General features: G+C 52.0%; 1 protein-coding gene across 2 annotated transcripts; it reads left to right on the forward strand.

Moving 5' to 3' along the window:
- Positions 1 to 11,137: 11,137 nt before the first annotated feature.
- On the forward strand, positions 11,138 to 17,969 carry NRSN2 (neurensin 2). 2 transcript variants are annotated; one of them, XM_030309867.1, is made up of 3 exons: positions 11,138 to 11,197; positions 14,708 to 14,902; positions 17,385 to 17,969. In XM_030309867.1, exons 2-3 carry the CDS (start codon positions 14,714 to 14,716, stop codon positions 17,808 to 17,810), a joined length of 615 nt encoding a protein of 204 aa, XP_030165727.1. In that variant the 5' UTR covers positions 11,138 to 11,197; positions 14,708 to 14,713; the 3' UTR covers positions 17,811 to 17,969. The 2 variants fall into 2 exon arrangements, with proteins under 2 accessions (XP_030165727.1, XP_030165728.1); XM_030309868.1 differs by lacking the exon at positions 11,138 to 11,197 and adding an exon at positions 11,229 to 11,355.
- Positions 17,970 to 19,804: the final 1,835 nt, after the last annotated feature.

The following is a 19,804-nucleotide window of genomic DNA, read 5'->3' on the forward strand; positions in this document are numbered from 1 at the left end:
TGGTTTTTCAAGAGAAGGTAGAAATCTGGATGTTTCTGTGAACATCTCAACTACAAAATGAAAGCTGACTCCGTTATTTTTATTTATTTATTTTTATTTGTTTCATTTTTTTGACGCAACTCTCTTTAAATCCTTGTGGACCAAATGAAACAAGTGTCGCAGGCATCCCTGGCCCAAGGGGGCCTGTTTGACCCTGCCCTTCATGAGAATTAAGAAGGGTCGGGCCACATCGTCTGGGCGCAAAAGCCCCAGCACCACCACCACTGAGCATCTGTGTGACCTTGAGCAAATTCACTTCACCCTGACTCTTCTCTCAATATGAATAACATGAAGATGATAACAGTACCTTCTTCAGGGTGAAATGAAGTTCGAGGTGAGCAGCATTTAACAAGGTGCCCCCTGAAGTATATTACTCCATTGTCCAGAAGAGGAAACGGGGTCAGGGTGGTGCAGCAACTGCAGGAGGGCCTGCAAGCGGCCAAGGTCAAAGTCGGGGCCCTGCATCTTGGTTCTCTGCCCTGGCGGAGTGTCGTGTCAGGGTGCTGCCTCTCCTTCCCTGTTTGAATCCACAGATGGCGTTAGGCTGTCAGCGCAGGGCCTGGGCTGGCGGGGTTGGTCCCAGAGCTGGCCCGTCATTGGCCTGCAGTGTAGATTTATTGAATGACTAAAAGAGGAGCAACAGAAGCCACAGTGATTCCTGTCCTTGAGATTCTTACCAGCGTGTTTTGGAAACCGAGGAAAGCCTTTTCAAACTCTGTCACCCTCCCCCCCCCCCCCCCCCCGCCCCAGTGCCTCCACTGCCAGGTCCAGTGGATTCCTGAGGTTGGACAGAGCCTGTGTCCCCTGTAAGAACGAAGGCCAAGTGTGCAGACCTCATCGAGAGAGGGTATTTGGGGACTGGGGTACACATAGATGCGTTAAAAGAGGACGATTGCAGGTTTGGGAGGGCTGGGTGTGTACAGAAGGGGGGTGTCTGTTTGGGGAGGTGCAAGAATTCCAGTGCTTTGGCTCAGCCTCTGATTGAAAGCAAGATGGGGAAAAAAAAAAATCCCTCCAGGAAGAGTTGAGAAGGTGAGGAAGATAGAGATGGGTGTCACCCTTGAACCCCTTTTAAGGAGCACTTCCCTAGCTGTGAGGAATCTGGTCGGTGGATGGCCTCCAGCTGCCAAGATCCACTCGCCCTAGGGCAGCCCGTGTCTGGTGGCCCAGGGGGATCAGGTAGAAACGCCTGGCCATTCCTGTCCAGTGTGGGGACACGCTGACAGGCAGTACTTGCACCACCCACCCCTCCGGACACTCACCCAGGGCCCCTCCGGGGTGGCCGAGGTTTTGCCAGGCCTGAAGCGCAGTTTGACCTCCCGTACCCAACCTTGCTCCCTCCCTCTTCTTTTCACAGGTGTTTATATCCCTAATAAATCTCTTGCACCCCAGTCTCCCGTCTCCGTGTCTGCTTTGGGGGAAACTCAGTCTGCAACGAAGGGTGCCAGGGGCTGGACAGCGGGACTTGGGCCACTGGCCCTATAACCACAGCTGGGCATTTCTGCTGGCTCCGTCCCCGGGAGGGGTTCCTTCCCTTCTCCACACACACCGGCAGCCCCAAGCTCAAGGCTGCACCCTTTCCAGTTGGGATCAATTAGAAACTGCAGTCTCAGCCTACCAGTCACCCCGGATCTCTCCCCTAGTGAAAGCTGGAAACAGGGAGGTTGTCTGTCTTTTTGCCCTTGGGAATGTGGGGGCGGGTCCAGCGCCTGGCGGGAGGGATAGTCCTAGATCTCTGTGGGACCTTGGGCAAGGCTCCTTTGCAGGCCTTAGTTCCCAGACGCAAAGTTGGGGAGGAGCCCACTTATTGTTACGGGAGACCATTTATTGTTATGTTATCTGGGTCTTTCCATTTCAGAAGGAAATGGATTCTGACCTGTAAGAGGTGGGGAGAGACCTGCTTATGCGGACTCTGGAGACACCTAGAGGCTGGAAGGAGTAAGAAGCATTTGAGGGTGAGGGGCGGGGTGTGTCCCCCTCCAGGCTCACTCTGTTCACGCGGTCATTGACTCATCTCTGTGGGGTCCCAGGCCTGGGCTATTTGCACCATCTTGGTTCCAAGGTTTTAAAAACACCTGTATGTTGATGGGTTAGTTATCTATTGCTGGGTAACAAAGTGCCACAAACAGCCTAAAACAACATGCATTTATTGTTTGAGTCTCTACGGGCCAGGCAGGGCTTAGCCGGGCTCTCTGCTCAGAATCTCAGGGCTGCGTCAAGGTGTTGGCTGGGGCTGCATTCCTTTGTGGAACTCAGAGTCTGCTTCCAGATTCACCTGGTGGTGGGCAGAGTTCAGTTCCCTGGGGTCAAAGTCCCTGTGTTCTTCTGGGCTGTCAGCTGGTGCCATTATTGTAAGGGCCACTCACAGTTTCTGTCTTCCCAGGTGCTCTCACAGAGTGGCACCTTATTTTGCCAAAGACAGCGAAGAGAATCTTCTTGCAGCTTCTAGTTGTTTGGTCCAGGGAAGGATCTTATTCGTTCATTCATGCATTCATTCATTCACTCACTCATTCATGTTTAAAGTAATTTCTGCATCCAACACGGGGCTGGAACTCATGACCTCATGCCCCCAAAATCAAGAGTCATATGCTCTACCGACTGAATCAGCCAGACATTCCAGGAAAGGCTCTCTTTTATTTTTATTTATGTAGTTACTTATTTTAATTTTAAGGGAAGGCTCTCTTTTAAAGGGCTCGCTTGAGGGGCACCTGGGTGATTCAGTTGGTTGGGCATCGACTTTGGCTCAGGTCATCTCACGGTTCAGGAGTTTGAGCCCAGCATCGGGCTCTCTGCTATGAGCATAGAGCCCACTTCAGATCCTCTCTCTCTCTCTCTGTCTCTCTCTGCCCCGCCCCTGCTCACACTTTGTTTCTCTCAAAAACAAATAAACATTAAAAAAATAAACAAATGACTCACTTGATTAGATTGGGCCCACCCAGGAAAATCTCTCTTTTGATGAATTAAAAATCAACTGACTGGGGACCTCACTTCTGCAAAAGCCCTTCCCCTTTGTCACATCATGTAACCTAATTGCCTGAATGACATCCATCGTGCTCCCTGGTCTCACCCATACAGAGAGGAACTGGTTTTGTTGGGCATCCACACCAGCAGGTGGGAATCTTGAGGCTATCTTGGAATTCTACTTACCATAGCTGTGAATTCTCAAGCCCGAATCTCCATCCTGCTGCTGCCAGACACTTATGTCTAGCTGCCTTCTTATCATCTCCACCGGGGTATTTAATTGGCACCTCAAACTTGGCATAGCTAAACATGAATTCTGGTTTCCATGGTCCTCCCAAGCCTGCTCTGCACCCACATCTTTGTTGGCTAAAAGACTAAAAGGCCAACAATCTCCTGGTGATCCTTGGCTCCTCTTTTCCCCCATAGCTTCATATCCCTCATCCCTGTTGACTACACTTCCAAAGTGTGTCCTGTGTCCTATCACTTCTCACCTTTTCAATGGCCACCCTCATGATCCCCGCCCCCCGCCCCATCCTTGCTTTCTCCTTTGCCTCAATCACGGTCTTGCCTCAATCACTCATTCGCTCACCCATTCAACAAACATTTATTATGGGTCTGCTTTTACCAGGCTCTGTGCTGGGTGTACAAAGGTGAAAAAAAAAACAGACGTGGTCTGTCCTTACTGAACTCACAGTCCTGAGGAGGAGAAAGACGCATAAACAGAGGGCTGGAAATGCATTTTTGGAGATGGACAGTGGGGCTAGCGGTGGGGGGGGGGGGGACACAGGAGGCACTTAATCCAGACATGGAGCAGGGCGCGTCAGGTCACTTCCCGGAGAAGGCGATGCTTAAGCTGTAACTGACCCCTCAGTACGTTGTTGCCATTTTAGAACATGGCTACAAGTTCTTTGACATTCCTTCCATAAATTTCCTGCCTCTTGAGTCTGGACTGGCCTTCGTGATCCACTTTGTAACCAGTAAGATGTAGCAGAAAGATGCTGTAGGTTTCTACACTGAACCACCACCTAAGAAGTCCAACACCCCTAAGGTCGTCATGCAGTGAAGAAGCCCAAAACCTATGGAGAGACTCCATGCAGGTGCTCCAGGTGACAAGGGCACCTGCCCAGGTGCCAGACGAGTGAAGAAGCCTCCAGGTGATTCTAGCCCATAGTCATTTAAGTCACTCCCAGCTGAAGCAGCGTCTTCCCAGCTGAGGCCCAGCCACCATGGAGCAGAGACAAGCCATCCCCTCTTACCTTGTCTAAATTCCTGACCCTCAGAGTCCATGGACATAATGGAAGGGTGGTTATTCACACTAAGTTTTGGGGGCAGTTCGGTATATAGCAATTATAACTAGAACAATAAGATTAAGCAGATTCAGGTGAAGGAAAAAGCTTTCTAGACGCCAGCAACCACAAGGGGAAAGGCTCCGCAAAAGAAAATGGCATGGAAGGGAGTTGGCTGTGGCTGGCTGGAGGGGGCGGTGAGGAGAGAGGAGACAGACTGACAAGAGCATGAAGGGCCTTGAGGGCACTGAGACTTTGTCCTGGGTCTCCACACTGCAGCCCGAGGGGTCTTTGGAAAACAAATGGGACCACCACTGAAAACCATTCAGTGACTCCCCATTACCCTCAGGATCAAGTCTAAGATTCTTGGCCTGGCATTCAAGGCCTTTCACAATTGACTTCCTTATTGTTTTATAGACTCTTCTTCAGTTATCAGCTCTACCCTAAAACTCTGCCTCAGCCATGCCAGGTCACTCCCCATGACGATGCCCCCCTATGCCATTTGTCTTTGCTCTTGTTGAGAAACCGGAGGGAATTTGGGCTAATCATCTTGCCTTTGAGGCCTTAGTTTCCCTATCTATTCAGTTAGGGGGTTGGAGCAGAAGTGTCTAAGAGCATATCCAGTCTGGCGTTCAGAGAGACTATGAAAAGGAGGGGGAAAGCTGCTTGCAACCCAAACCTGCCTGTCTAGCTTCTTTTAGGTTGCCTAGCAATGGATGCCAACCGTCTCCCCCATTCTAGAAGGTTTCTTAGCAACCCAGTTTCTCACCCTCGGTTGTTTTCAAGGTTTCCTGTTAACTAAATGAATGCTAAGTTCTGCTCTTTCTCCTCCAAGAAATTCTGCGGCCAAGGATCTCTTTGGAGACCTGGGTCTCATTGGCCAGAACTAATCACATGGCTTTGTCTAACTTCAAGGGAACTGGGAAATATATGTGAAGCACATGGAAATTTGGTGAGCAGTCCATGTCCCTACGACAGTGTTTAAATAAAACCTCTTTGACAAGGTGACATATGAGCAGAGATCTGAATAAAGCCAGAAGCTAGTCATGCAGATATCTGGAGAAAGATCAGTCAAGGCAGAGAAACAAACAAGTACAAAGGCTCTGAAGCCTTGAGATAGGAGTTTGCCTGATGTGCTTGGCTCATTCTAGGAATAGCAAGGATGCCAGTGTGGCTGGAGTAGTGAGTGAGGGAATGGAAGAAGATGAGATCAAGGAGGTAGGTAAGGTTGTGGGGGAGGGGCAACCGTAGGTCCTAGTAAGAACTGGTTTGGCATAGTCATTGCTGCATAACAGACCATCTGTCAACTTAATGGCCCAACACTGTTTTATTCTCTCTCAAGATACTGTGGGTTTACAGGATTCAATGGGATAATTCCGCTCACATGATGTCATCTGGGGGCTCGAGTGGGCTTACACGTCTAAGATGACTCACTTACACGATGCTGTTCATTCAGTGTAGTGTTTGGTGTTAGCTGCGGGCTGGGAGTTTGTCTGGGGGTGTCAGCAGGAGCACCAGGGTGTGGGCTCTCCATGTGGCTTGGGCGTCTTCAGCGTGGGGACTGGAGTCCAAGAAGGAGCTTTCCAGAAGGGAGTGTCCCAAGAGGGAGAAGAGGAAGCTGGTCTTCTTGAAAGCTAAGTCCAGAACAGGCACGACATTGCTCCCACCACATTGGGTTGGTTGAAGCAGTCGCCAGGGCCAGCTCTGAAGAGAAATAAACGCCAGCTCTTGAAGGGCAAAGGGACAGAGAGTTCGTGGCCATATTTATTCCACCAGTTTTCTCCCTCTTACCCTGAGTAAGATGAGATGTCAGTACAGGGTTTGGGGCAGGGAATGAGACTCCCCTATGAGAATCTGACTCATGCTTTAAGGATCCCTGTGGCTACAGTGTAGAGAAGGGACCCAATAGGGGGGCAGGGCAGAAGCACTAGGTGAAAAGGGATAGATGATGGGAGTCTGAGATGGCAGTCATGCCCAAAGTAGGGCCCTGGCAGCAAGTTTGTCCCACCGACACCCAACTGTCCAATAAGGTGGCCACTAGCCACATGTGACTATTTAAACTTAAATTTAAAGTAATTAAGTTTGGGGCGCTTGGGTGGCTCAGTCGGTTAAGCGACCGACGCTTGGTTTCAGCTTGGGTCACGATCTCGTGGTTTCGTGAGTTCAAGCCCCACATCGGGCTCCGCGCTGGCTGCTGGGAGCCCGTTTGAGATTCTCTCTCTCCCTCTCTCTCTCTGCCCTTCCCCCACTCGTGCTGTCTCTGCCTCTCTCAAAATAAATAAACTTAAAAAATTAAAAAAAAAAGTACTTAAGGTTAGGGGGCACCTGGGGGGCTCAGTCGGTAGAGCGTGTGACTCTTGATGTCAGGTCGTGAGTTCAAGCCCCACGTTGGGTGTAAATAGTACTTCCAAATAAATAAATAAATAAAGGGGTGCTGGGGTGGCTCAGTTGGTTAAGCATCCGACTTCAGCTCAGGTCATGATCTCACAGCTCATGAAGTGGAGCCCCACATCGGGCTCTCTGCTGTCAGCACAGAGCCTGCTCCAGATCATGTGTCCCCCTCGCTCTCTGCCCCTCCCCCACTTCTCTCTCTCTCTCTCAAAAATAAACATTTAAATAAATAAGGTTAAATACAATTCGATTCATCAGTCACACTAGCCCCATTGCAAATGCTTAATAGCTAAATATGGCCTGTTCAGGCAGCACAGATCTAGGACATTCCCTTCTTTGCAGAAACTTCTATTGGATAGCACTGGCTTAGTGAACCTTCTCACCTCTTACCGGGTTCTACATCTAAAGTCTTTGACTACAATATCCCACACTCTGACCTCAGACTCCCTTTCTTCCCATCCACCTATTTTTGGACTTCACTGAGTTCCTCCATCTGGAACCCCTGCATCTTCTGCCCCACCTGTCCAGGAGGACCTACCCCAGGAGCTGGGGTACCAGCAGCCTCTTTCTTCATTCCCAGGTCTCCTGACACTGCCGAAGAAAGTCACAGCCGCGCACGCTGTGGCCTCTCCAGATCGTGGCCTCAGAGCCATCAGAGCAAATTCAGATTCTGCCACATTGTGACTGAATGACCTCAGGCAAGTGGCGTCATAAGGTTGCTGAGAAGATAAATTACCCTGGCACATAGTAAATGCTCAGTAAGTGATATCCGTCCCCACCACCACCATCATTATTACTGATCATTCCAAATCTTTACCACCCTTTAAAAATTGTGGTAAAACATGGGGCGCCTGGGTGGCTTGGTCGGTTAAGCGTCTGACTTCGGCTCAGGTCATGATCTCACTGGCCGTGAGTTCGAGCCCCGCGTCGGGCTCTGTGCTGACAGCTCAGAGCCTGGAGCCTGTTTCAGATTCTGTGTCTCCCTCTCTCTCTGCCCCTCCCCTGTTCATGCTCTCTCTCTGTCTCAAAAATAAATAAACGTTTAAAAAAATAAAATAAAATAAAAATAAAAATTGTGGTAAAACATACATAACATAAAATTTCTCCCTAATGATAGTACATTCACGATGTTGTGCATCCATCGCCGCTATCTCATTCTAGAATATTTCCATCACTCTGAAAGGAAACCCATTAAGCAGTCACTCTCCATTCCTCCCTTCCCCTAGCCTCTAGGAACCACTAATCTGTTCTCTGTCTCTGGATTTTCAGACTCTGGGTATTTCATATATATGGAAACATACAATATATGGCCTTTTGTGGCTGGTTCACCACCCTTTTTAAGCCTCCTGTTGAACTAAAACTTTCTCTTCCTTTTTATTTCGTATTTTATTTTTTAAGTAACCTCTAAACCCAACGTGGGGCTCAAACTCACTACCCCACGATCAAGTTTGGCAGCAAGTTTGTCCCACCGACACCTGACTGTCTAATATGATGGCCACTAGCCACATGTGACTGTTTAAAAAATTTAAAGTAATTAAGATCAACTCCAAGATCCAAGAGTCTCATGTTCCACTGACTGAGCCATCCAGTACTCCTAAAACCTTGCTCTTTCTTTTTTTTTTTTTTTTTTTTTTTTTAAATTTTTTTTTTTTTTTTTCAACGTTTATTTATTTTTGGGACAGAGAGAGACAGAGCATGAACGGGGGAGGGGCAGAGAGAGAGGGAGACACAGAATCGGAAACAGGCTCCAGGCTCCGAGCCATCAGCCCAGAGCCCGACGCGGGGCTCGAACTCCCGGACCGCGAGATCGTGACCTGGCTGAAGTCGGACGCTCAACCGACTGCGCCACCCAGGCGCCCCTCTTTTTTTTTTTTTAAGTTTGTTTGTTTCTTTGTTTGTTTGCTTAGAGAATGCAAGGAGGGGTGGGGCAGAGAGAGAGGGGGAGAGAGAGAATCCCAAGCAGGCTCCACACTGTCAGCGCACAGCCCAATATGGTGCTTGAACCCATGAACTGTGAGATCCTGACCTGAGCCAGAATCAAGAGTCAGACACTTAACCTCTTAACTGACTGAGCCACCCATAAACCTTCCTCTTAGTGGATGATGTTTCTTGTTTTTCTCCAGAGCATTCGATTTATCAGATGTCTTGTCACTCAACTTCCTACCCTCGTCACCTATAAACTAAGGTGACCATACGAGTATTAGGGACAATTTGTTGAGTTATTACTCTGGTCCAGGTGCTACACTAAGGGTCTTATATGAACACCTCATTTCACTCTTACAACTCTTCTGAGAGGCAACTACTAATATTACCTCTATTTTACGGTCAGGGAAACTGAGGCTCAGAGCCGTTAAATCATGGAAGTACCAAGTGGCAGAACCAAGATTCACACCTGGGCCTGAAAGACTCCAGAGTTCAACTCACAACCACTACCCTGTATCTCTTCTCAGTGGCCACCCTCTCTCCTTTCCCCGGGTCTCAGAGAATACTGGATCCTTCCTGTGCTGGCTCAAGGCCAGCCTATCCTCCTGTACACTTGACCTCATCCCTTCCTGTTGCCTCCAGAACTTCCAGAACCCTCTCCACTACCATCGGAGCTGAAACTGATTTGAACAGCTGTGGACTGGAATCATCTGGTTGCTTCTTCACTCACTTACCTGATGCCTGAACTGGAATGACTGAAAGAGCAACGTCTGCTGGGAATCGTAGCTTCACGTGGGCTCTCCATGTGGTTTTGGCTTCCTCACAGCATGGCAGCCTCAAGGTAAACAGACTTCTTGCATGGCTCCTCTCGTCTCCAAGAGCTAGAGTTCCAGGGGAAGTGCACGGCCTTTTTTTTTTTTTTTTTTTTAACGTTTATTTATTTTTGAGAGACAGAGACAGACAGCGTGAGCAGGGGAGGGGCAGAGAAAGAGGGAGACCCAGAATCCGAAGCAGGTTCCAGGCTCTGAGTTGTCAGCGCAGAGCCTGAGGCGAGGCTCAAACTCAAGAACCGCGAGATCGTGACCTGAGCCGAAGTCAGATGCCCAAACCGACTAAGCCACCCAGGCGCCCCCCTGCATGTTCTTTTATGTCCTAGCCTTGGGAGTCAGAGCCTCACTTGTCCCGGGCAGTCATCAGCTCACCCAAGATACTAACAGAGGGTACGTGGACCCCAGCCCTCCATGGGAGAAGTGCTAAAGAATTTGTTGCCATGTTTTAAAACCAGCACAGGTCGTTTCCAATGCTTCTTCAGCTTCACCTCCTGTCACTCTTTGAGGCCTTTAGTTTGGGGCTCCAGGACTTCCTGTCTCTGTCCATCTGTCTGTCTGCCTGCCTCTGTCTCTCACACACACACATAGTTAGAGTAAGTAGTACATGTAAAGCACTTAGACAAGCCCTTCACACATGACAAGCAGCATATATTTGTTACTATTACTGGTCTGTGTTCAGTGAATGTTTGTTGAGCTGCCTACTCAATGCCAAGCAGTACGTGAGGCTCTGGGATACAGCAGTGAACGAAAAAGATCTGGCCTCATCTCGCAGAGTTCATTCATCCCTGTGTCCCTGCCCCCAGCACATGGAGAGATAGAATGCATGCTCAAGGCATGAAGGCATGTTTGTGCAATGGTGCCTGAAGCAGCTCAGAGCAGTGCGGTGACTTTCCTAAGAGCACACAGCAGCAAGTGTGGGACAAAACCAAGGCTGTGGGCACATGACAAGGAATGAAGTAGACACAATTGCCAAGGCCTGGCTGTCCAGAGAGATGGGCCATAGGCACACGCTGCCCAGGGTGGAACTCGCCGTAGGTTAGAAGCAAGAACAAGGGAGGCCATCTCATTGGCTCCTTCCAGAGGAGACATGAAGCTTCTCTCCCAACCCCTTCTCCCCAACCCCAGCTTCCTTCTCAAGATGAGAGGGGCTGATCCTTAGCAAGGGACAGAGGCTCAAAGAGGAAAAGAGAGTGGAGAGAGGATGGGGGACTCAGTGAGAGGTGAGGGCCCCAGGGAGAGGCAGGGGGCTCCTGAGAGCGAGATGGGGCTCAGCCATGGGTGAGGGCTGAGAGAGAGAGAGCTGGAGTCTCTGGAGAAGGGGGGGTGCTCTGCAAGAAGAGCGTTTGTCTACTGGCTTAGGGGCTCCATGCAGGGGACGGAGACCCAGAGAGGGGAGTGAGGCTACAAGGAGGAAGTGAGGGCTCAGCGAAGGCGAGGGTCTTCAGGCAGAGGGATGGGAGATTGAGGGAGTGATGGAGAGTCAGATGTGGAGTTTCAGGGGCCGCGGGAGGGGGTGGGTTCCAGGGAGGCCTGGGGGTTTCCGCGAGGGGTCTGGGGTCTCAGAGAGAGAAGGGAGCTCTGGAAAGAGACAGGGGCTCTCCATCCTGCAGGGGTGCGCCATCTGCAGAGCCAGGCCGTGGGGCGGGCGCCCCCCTCCCACCCTCGTGTCACCCCCGCCCCCCGACTGCGGCGCAGGCGCCGACAGAACCAGCTTCGGCTCGGCTCTCTCGCTCCGGCTCCCGCTCCGCGGAGACCGCAGGCAGAGAGGTGAGCTCAGCCCTGCTCCGCGCGGGGCCCGACCCCCCACTCCGCCTTCTCCCGGGTTCCGGGGAACCCCACCCCCGCCCGCATCCCCAGCACGGCCACGTCCAGCCCCGGACGGGACGGCGGCGCCCAAGCCTCGGCGTTGCCTCGGGCTTTAGGAGGTGAGGTTCCAGAGAAGCAGCAGGGGGCAGAGGTCACACCAGCCGCCTCGCCCAGAGACCCCTCAGGGCTGAGAGGATGGGAGGAGGCTTCAGAGGACCAGATCCGTAGCCACCTCTCTCCTAAAACCCATCCCCACCCCTCCGTGCCTCGGTTTCCCCCTGGGAGAAAGGATGCAGTTAATCTCGCCCAGGGAACTGGTGGTCCGGTCAGAAACAGTGGTGCGGTGGAGAGAGGGGAGGAACTGGCCGGATTTCGCTGGCCTCGCCCCCCAGGAGGGAGCCCCTACTCCCAGCCTGGGCTGCGCCGGACACTGAGGCGGGCGGGTCTGGGGGTCTGGGAAGGAGAACTGAGCGAGGCCGTGCTGGCGAGAGCTTCCATCCATCTTCAGGCCGTCCCGCCTGTCACTCTCGCGTACGCCTCCCTCCGCCGGCCTCCGCCGCAGTCTCCCCCCGCCCCGACTCTGCAGCCCCCTCCTCTTCCCGCTCCCCCCCCTCGCCGAGCTCCTCCCTCCTCCCGCCTAGGGACACCTCCCCAGCGTTTCCTATGGCAACCCACGTCCCGGGTATCCGCGCGGTGTCCCGAGCATCCTCCCTCTCCCTCCCCCTGACCGCCCGACCCCCTCCCCGCAACCTCGGCAGGGGAGGAGGAGGGGCCAGGCCGACGGGGAGGCAGCGCCAAGGTCACCTTCCTTCCCCATTGCCAGCAAGATTGAGTGATTAGGTGTATTTGGGGGAGAGGGACCGTGAGAGTTGCAGGGGAGGAGCTAATCCAGACCAGCAATTCCGGGGCGTCCCCTCCCTGCCCCTTCCCCTAGGGTCTTTTAATAGTCGCCGCTTTGACTCTGACTGCCCCTCTGGCCCCCATGCATCCCCCCCTACCCGGGGCCTCCAGAGAGCCGCGGCCGGGGGGCGGGTCCCTCGCTGGCCACACCCCCTGGGAACCCCGCCCCCCACCTCTCAGGGAGATTCCCGTTCTCTCCAGGGACCACTCGCCCTCTTCCTCCGTCTTTCGTTTTTGGTCTATGCCTTTTCCCATCCTCTGTCCAAAGAAAAAAAATTGTGCCCTTTCCTTTTCTTCCTTTTCCCCGAGTTTTGAGTGAGGATGGTGAAGAACCGCGATTTATAGACAGGCCTTGAGAAGAGCCCTTCTGGCGCTTATGTGGATCCCTGGGGACTCCAAGAATCGCCCCAACACACACTTACGCTCTGCGTGTCTTTGTGTGTTCTTGTTTCTCTGTGGCGTGTCTTTGAATGTGGGTGTCTGTGTGTCTGTTTCTGTGTCCTGTCCGTGTCTCTATGTGGTGTATGTGTGCCTGCGGGGGTATGTTTCTGCCATGTTTGTGTATCCGTGTTGCTGTGTGTCTGTGCGTCGATCTGTGCGTCTCTGATGTGTGTGTGTGTGTGTGTGTGTGTGCGCGCGCGCGCGCGCCTGTCTGTGCTGTGTGTGTATGTGTGTGCTGGTGAGTCTCTCTATGCAGGAAACTGAAGGCCACATTGATTGGAAAATGTGGGGGAGGGAGGGCTAGAAATTTATCTTATCTTTCAGTAGAAGTGCCTTGCTTTATTTTGTTTGAAGCTGTTCAGGGGTGTTGGTGCAGGAGCCCAGTCCGTCCCCCTCACAAACCCCTCTTCCCCCCAACCCACCCCTCTCCCCATTCCCCACTTTGGTTTTAGTCCTCTCCGTGTGTGCATACGCAAGTACTTTCCGTGACTCAGTCCTCAGGGTCTCCATCTGTGAAAAGAGAGATTCTTAAGATTAGCGGTTGCCAGAGGCGGGGGTGGGGGGTGGGCAAAACGGGTGAAGGTGGTCAAAGGTACAAACTCCAGTTAGAAAACAAGTAAGTTACGAGGACATGATGTACAGCATGGTGACTGTAGTTAATAATGCTGTGCTGCATATTTGAAAGTTGCTAAGAGAGTTGCTCTTAAAAGTTCTCATTACAAGGAAAGAAATTTATTGGTAACTATGCATGGTAACAGATGTTAACTAGACTTATGGCGATCATTACAAATACCAAATCATTATGTTGTACACCTGAAACTAATATGACGTTATATGTCAATTACACCTCAATAAAAACGTCTTATTAAAAAAGAGGGGCTCAGGGAGCCTGGGTGGCTCAGTTGGTTGAGCATCGGACTTTGGCTCAGGTCGTGATCTCACGGTCCGTGAGTTCGAGCCCGGCGTCGGGTTCTGTGCTGACAGCTCAGAGCCTGGAGCCTGCTTCAGATTCTGTGTCTCCCTCTCTCTCTGACCCTCCCCCATTCATGCTCTGTCTCTCTCTGTCTCAAAAATAAATAAGCATTAAAAAAAATTTAAAAAAAAGAGGGGCTCTTAGATAGGTTTCCCTAGAAATCTAACAACCCTTGAGCCTCAGAGGGCCCCTGGCTTTCACCACCTCTGGAGTCAAGATTTCCTGGGACTTGGAGGCTGTTGCTTTGTGAGGGGCAGCCCTGGGGAGGGATTTTTTTTTTTTTTTTTTAGAGCTTTGCACCTTGGGAGCTCAGCCTGATTAGGCAAAGTGTCAGCCATGACAGTCACCCCCAAGAGTACCCTGAAAACGGGGAAGATTTTGAGGGGAGATAGGGATGAGAACCTCTTACTTCAGATACGGAGCTCAGAAAGTTTAGGATTAAAAATAATAATGAAGGGGCGCCTGGGTGGCGCAGTCGGTTAAGCGTCCGACTTCAGCCAGGTCACGATCTCGCGGTCCGTGAGTTCGAGCCCCGCGTCAGGCTCTGGGCTGATGGCTCGGAGCCTGGAGCCTATTTCCGATTCTGTGTCTCCCTCTCTCTCTGCCCCTCCCCTGTTCATGCTCTGTCTCTCTCTGTCCCAAAAATAAATAAAAAAACGTTGAAAAAAAAATTAAAAAAAAAATAATAATAATGAAGAAATTACAGGAATAGTAACTACAACAGCTGCCATTCCTTGGCCTCAGATACAGTGTGAAGTGGGTGTGATTATCAGCCTTGCTTTACAGATGAGGAAACCGAGGTTTGGAGAGGTGAAAGCATTTGTCTAAAGTCACACAGCCAGGAAGTGGTGGATCTGGGATTCCAACCCAGTCAGTCAGGCTCCAGAACCCACAGTGCCAGCCACTGGGTGGCTTCCAGACTAAACAAGTACAATTTGTTGGCACCTACAATTGTCAAGCACTGGGCTCAGTGTTCCTGCGCATTGGCTCATTCACAGTGTACGTAGGGAAAGACAAACCAGCATCTAGAAGGCCGGGCTGTGTTACGAGTGTGGGTTATCTAAAATGGGAGGAAGAGCGGAGGAGGTACAAAGATTCAGGGGGCCTGGGAGGGTTTCACTGGGCCCTCTGCCCACTGCACCTTGCTTCCTCCACAGAGATCCATGATGCCAAACTGTGACCGTTCCTGCGGCTGTAGCCGCGGCCCCAACGTGGAAGACGGCAAATGGTATGGGGTCCGCTCCTATCTGCACCTTTTCTATGAAGACTGTGCAGGTATGGCCCTCAGCGATGACCCTGAGGGGCCTCCTGCCCTGTGTCCCCGCCGACCCTGGCCCTCACTGTGCTGGAAGGTAAGGCCAGAGGAGGAGCAACTCATGTGATTTCCTGTGACTACAGAGAGGACATGGGATCAGTGGATAGAAAGGAGAGGGATGATATAGCAGATATAGGCGTCTTGCTTGTGCAACAAACAACAATAGCAACAAACACCCAACTGGGGGGGGGGTGTCTGCCTGGCTCAGTCGGTAGAGCATGCGACTCTTGATCTCAGGGTCATGAGTTCAAGCCCCACCTTGGGTGTGGAGCCTACTTAAAAAAAAATTGCCAAATGGCTACTGTTGATAAGTCATTCAACACCATACAAATTTGGGGCGCCTGACCGGCTCAGCCGGTAGAGCGTGCAGCTCTTGATCTTTGGGTTGTAGGTTTGAGCCCCACACTGCGTGTAGAGATTACTTAAAAATAAAATCTTGAGGGGCACCTGGGTGGCTCAGTCGGTTGAGCGTCCGACTTCGGCTCAGGTCACGATCTCACCGACCGTGAGTTCGAGCCCCGCGTCGGGCTCTGGGCTGATGGCTCGGGGCCTGGAGCCTGCTTCCGGTTCTGTGTCTCCCTCTCTCTCTGCCCCTCCCCCGTTCATGCTCTGTCTCAAAAATAAATAAACGTTAAAAAAAAATTTAAAAAAATAAAATAAAATCTTGAAAACACACACACACACACACACACACACACACACAACTCAAATGGATTTAAACAGTAGACCAGAGGTTGAGCCACTTCAGGTGAGGTTCAATCCAGCAGTGCAAACCGGCACCCCGAGGACTCAAGATTTCTCTTAGTCTTTAGGCTCCCCGTGGCGCCCCCATCCAGGTGGCCCCTGCTAGGTTTCAGGGTCCCCAGATAGCTGCCACCTTGCTGACCCTCTGGGTTTCCCTCCACACTACCCACGGGAAATCAGAATTTCCTCCAGCCTTTCCTTCAGAAACAAAAACAAAAACAATGCTTTTCATTTCCAGAAGTCCTGTCAAGCATTGCATTGGCTCTGACTGGGTCACTTGCCCGTCTCTCAACTGATCGCTATGGCCACAGGGAAAGTAGATACTGACTTGCATGAACTGGGGTTCATCTCAGTTAAATCTTACTGTGGTTTCACAATGATATATTGGGGTACTGTTGCCAGGGCCGGGGAAGACAGGGGAGAAACAATCGGTGTCTCTAACAACCAGGGAGAGAGGTCAGTCAGGGCACACAGTGTGGGGAAAGGTGTGGAGATGACAGTAAGCTGAGTGCCTACCCTGGGTGTAGCTCTTTGCTAAATACTGTACGGAGACCGAGGCAGGGGTCCCTTTCCCTCTGCTTTCAAATGGCTTCTCTCCAGGGGGGGAGGCAAAGTGTCAACCTATCTACAGTGAATGCACAACCCCAGGCCAAAGGATCAGAGGGTGCCAGGAGAGGAGATACTGTCAGTGCCTGGGGTGATCAGGGAAGAGCAAAAGAAAAGTGAGTCCGTAGCCTAAAATTTTGAGCATCTTCTAATTCCCGGGCAGGGAGCGAGGCTCTTGTGCACAGAGAATTTAAGATGCGGTCCCTGTTCTCTAGCAGCTTCTAGCTGTGCTTCGTTTAGTCATTCTGCAAACATTCCCTCAGCTCCTGCTCTTTACCGGCACCGTGCTAGGAAGACACCGCGTGACCCAAAACAGACAGTGTCTGTTGTCATAGCTCCCCGGGCCCTCTTTCCAGCGGGGCAGGCAGACATCGCTTACACGGTAACGAAAGTACATGTGCAAGGGGCATCTGGGGGGCTCAGTTGGTTAAGTGTCCAGCTCTTGATTTCAGCTGAGGTCGTGATCTCACGGTTCGTGAGATCAAGCCCTGAGTCTAGATTCCGTGCTGAGCACGGAGCCTGCTTGGGCTTTTCTCTCTCTCCCTCTCTGTTTCTCTCTCTCTCTCTCTCTCTCTTTATCTCTCTTGTCTGCCCCTCCCCCACTCATTCTTGAGCGTGCGTGCTCCCTCTCTCAACATAAAGAAATCAAGTTTAGAAAATAAATAAATGGGCAAGAAAGTAGATGTTCAAGTGTGCACCAAGGTGAGTGCACTGAAGAACAAACGTGCAGTGTTTGTATGAATCCAAAGCAGGGGACGTGACCCACTCCAGGAGCATCCTGGAAGGCTTCCCTGAGGAGGTGAGGTTTGAGATGAGATCTGGGGGATGTGTAGGAGTTATCCCAACAGACAGATGGGGGTAGATGGGACAGAGAGAAGAGATGGGACCTAAATAATGATGGCGGGAAACTCAAGGTGGGCAGGAGAAACCTACTAAGTGGTTCCTAAGTGGGAGTCGGGAAGGACATTGATCAAGGGGCCTCAAGATTCCCAACAGAACATGATATCTTGTGCCCCTCATCAGTTAGGTCCTAGAAGGTATGTTCTGTGACTCCTCTGTGATTCCCATCTCTAAGGTTAGACCAAGGAGTTACCTTTAAGTCCACTTGGGATCACCTTGGGGCCCCCCACTGACCCTCACTACCTCCCAATCTGTCTGCCTCTCTCCAGATCAGCCTGTCTACGGGGACCCTTCTTCTGTTGCTGGGTGTGGCGGCCCTGACCACTGGCTACGCAGTGCCCCCCAAGCTGGAGGGCATCGGAGAGGGGGAATTCCTGGTGCTGGATCAGCGGGCAGCCGATTACAACCAGGCCCTGGGCACCTGCCGTTTGGCAGGCACGGTACTCTGCGTGGCGGCTGGGATCCTGCTGGCCATTTGCCTGGTTTGGGCTGTGGCCGGCTGGCTGAGCCAGGACACCAAGGCAGAACCCTTGGACGCCGAAGCTGATGGCCACGTGGAGATCTTCGGGGACGAGCCAGAGCAACAGCTGTCCCCCATCTTCCGCGATGCCAATGGCCAGTCTTGGTTTTCACCACCTGCCAGCCCCTTTGGGCAATCCTCTGTGCAGACCATCCAGCCCAAGAGGGACTCTTGAGCTGCCCACAAGGCTAGAGGGGGAGCCAGACCTGGGGTCTGGACCATTCCTCTGTCCCATCACACCCTGCCCTCCAACTGTGTCCCTAACCTCTCCCTGAGAAGCAGGTCCCTTTCACCTATGCCCCCATAAGATCCAGCTCCAGGTCAGAGAGGCTGGAGCTCAGATCCCAGTGCCCCTTCCCAGGGATTGGGCCCCAACTCATCCAAGATGCCAACTTTCCCCAAGTCCTCCCCAAACTTCCCTCCTTTTCAAGGCCCTTCAGGAGTAGAAAACATCCCCCTCAATCTATCCTTACTCTACTCCGACCTTGGGCAAACCCCTTACCCTTGCAGACCATCAGTTCCTGTCTATGTACTGTGAGGGGATTGGCTCAGATTCTGGAGTTCCATGACTTTCCTATTCTACCCAGATAAAAGCATTACTCTCCATAGGCAATGTTGGGGGGAAAGGTGGTAGGGTCATCCTCTTTCCCTAAACCCTTCATCTGTCAGCTGCCCCAGGATGCCTGAGGATGGGTCAAAAACCCCCACTTGGACTTCTCCAGGATGGTGCGAACACAGTCACCTCCTTCAGAACGTTTTCTACGTCCATTTTGGCGTCAGAGCCCCTCAGTCCCCCCCCCCAAATCGTGGGCTATTATTAGCCCCAGTTTACAGATGAGGTGACTGGGGGAGGCTGGCAGTCTGCAGGAATTAGGACCCACATCTTCAACCTCCTCCTGGGCCAGCTCTTGTTCTACACATATGGAACAGGGGGCCTGCTGGACACCTTCCTGGCTTCCAGGGGGCCTCAAGGGTTGGGGGACAGTTAGGGCCCAGAGAGCCTGGCTGCAGGCTTGATGGTCCCTGGTGGCTCAGAAGATGATTTGGACATGCGCTTAAATGGTTTATAAGAGCCAGGGGTCAGGAGAACTGGGATGTCTTTGCCGCTGAAAATCCACTCATCTAGAAACCGTCACCCACAGGTTACCCACAGGTCCTGACCTCACCCTGTAACAAATGTGCCCTGCTGGGCCCCCAGCAAGCACCTCCATCCTGCAGCCTCCCTGGCCAGACGCATCATCTCCATTCTCACCACTAGAGGGAGCTCCAAGACAGCCGGAGAGAGGCGCCGATGGCCTCCGCCCCATACCCTCCCCCCCTCGGTCGCACCTCCAGCCTGGAGGGGGTCTCCCGGGAGGGTCCTCCGTTCTCCCCCACCCGGCCGGCACTACTGCCCTTGTGCCCCACGCCCCTTCCCCATCCTGCCCACCCCTTCCGTCTTGCCTTCCCTTTCAATAAACAGCTGGGATGGATACTGACTTTGCTTCTTTTCTCCCTGAGCATGGGACAAGGGTAAGGAGGAGAAAAGACTGTTAAAGCACCTACCAGGCGCTGGGCACTGACATCCACTATTTCGCATTCGCGTCTCACGCTAATTCTCCGAGAAAGGGGACTATTGTTTTCGTTTTACAGATGACTTAACTAATGGTCAGAGAAGTGACCCAAGGGTGGGTTTACATGCTAATTTGTTGGGAACGAAATTTCTCCAGCATCCTCACTGCTCCCACCCCCGAGAGGGATATGAGGCCAGGAGTACTGGGAGAGAGAGCCGGAGCCAAAGCTGGGCAACAGGAACAGCTAACCCCTACTAGCACTTAAGGAGCGCCAGGCGCTCTCAGTGCCTTACAGACAGATTATTTTCTCCAAACCCTGCTCCCAGGCTGCAGGTATGTATTTCCAACTGCCTTCGCCTGAGTGTTGAGGCCTCGCCCAACTATCCCAAACTGGATCTTTTTTTTTTTTTTAATTTTTTTTTTTAACGTTTATTTATTTTTGGGACAGAGAGAGACAGAGCATGAACGGGGGAGGGGCAGAGAGAGAGGGAGACACAGAATCGGAAGCAGGCTCCAGGCTCTGAGCCGTCAGCCCAGAGCCTGACGCGGGGCTCGAACTCACGGACCGCGAGATCGTGACCTGAGCTGAAGTCGGACGCTTAACCGACTGAGCCAC

This window comes from Lynx canadensis, chromosome A3, assembly GCF_007474595.2.
Source record: "Lynx canadensis isolate LIC74 chromosome A3, mLynCan4.pri.v2, whole genome shotgun sequence".
Classification (NCBI taxonomy): Eukaryota; Metazoa; Chordata; class Mammalia; order Carnivora; family Felidae; genus Lynx; species Lynx canadensis.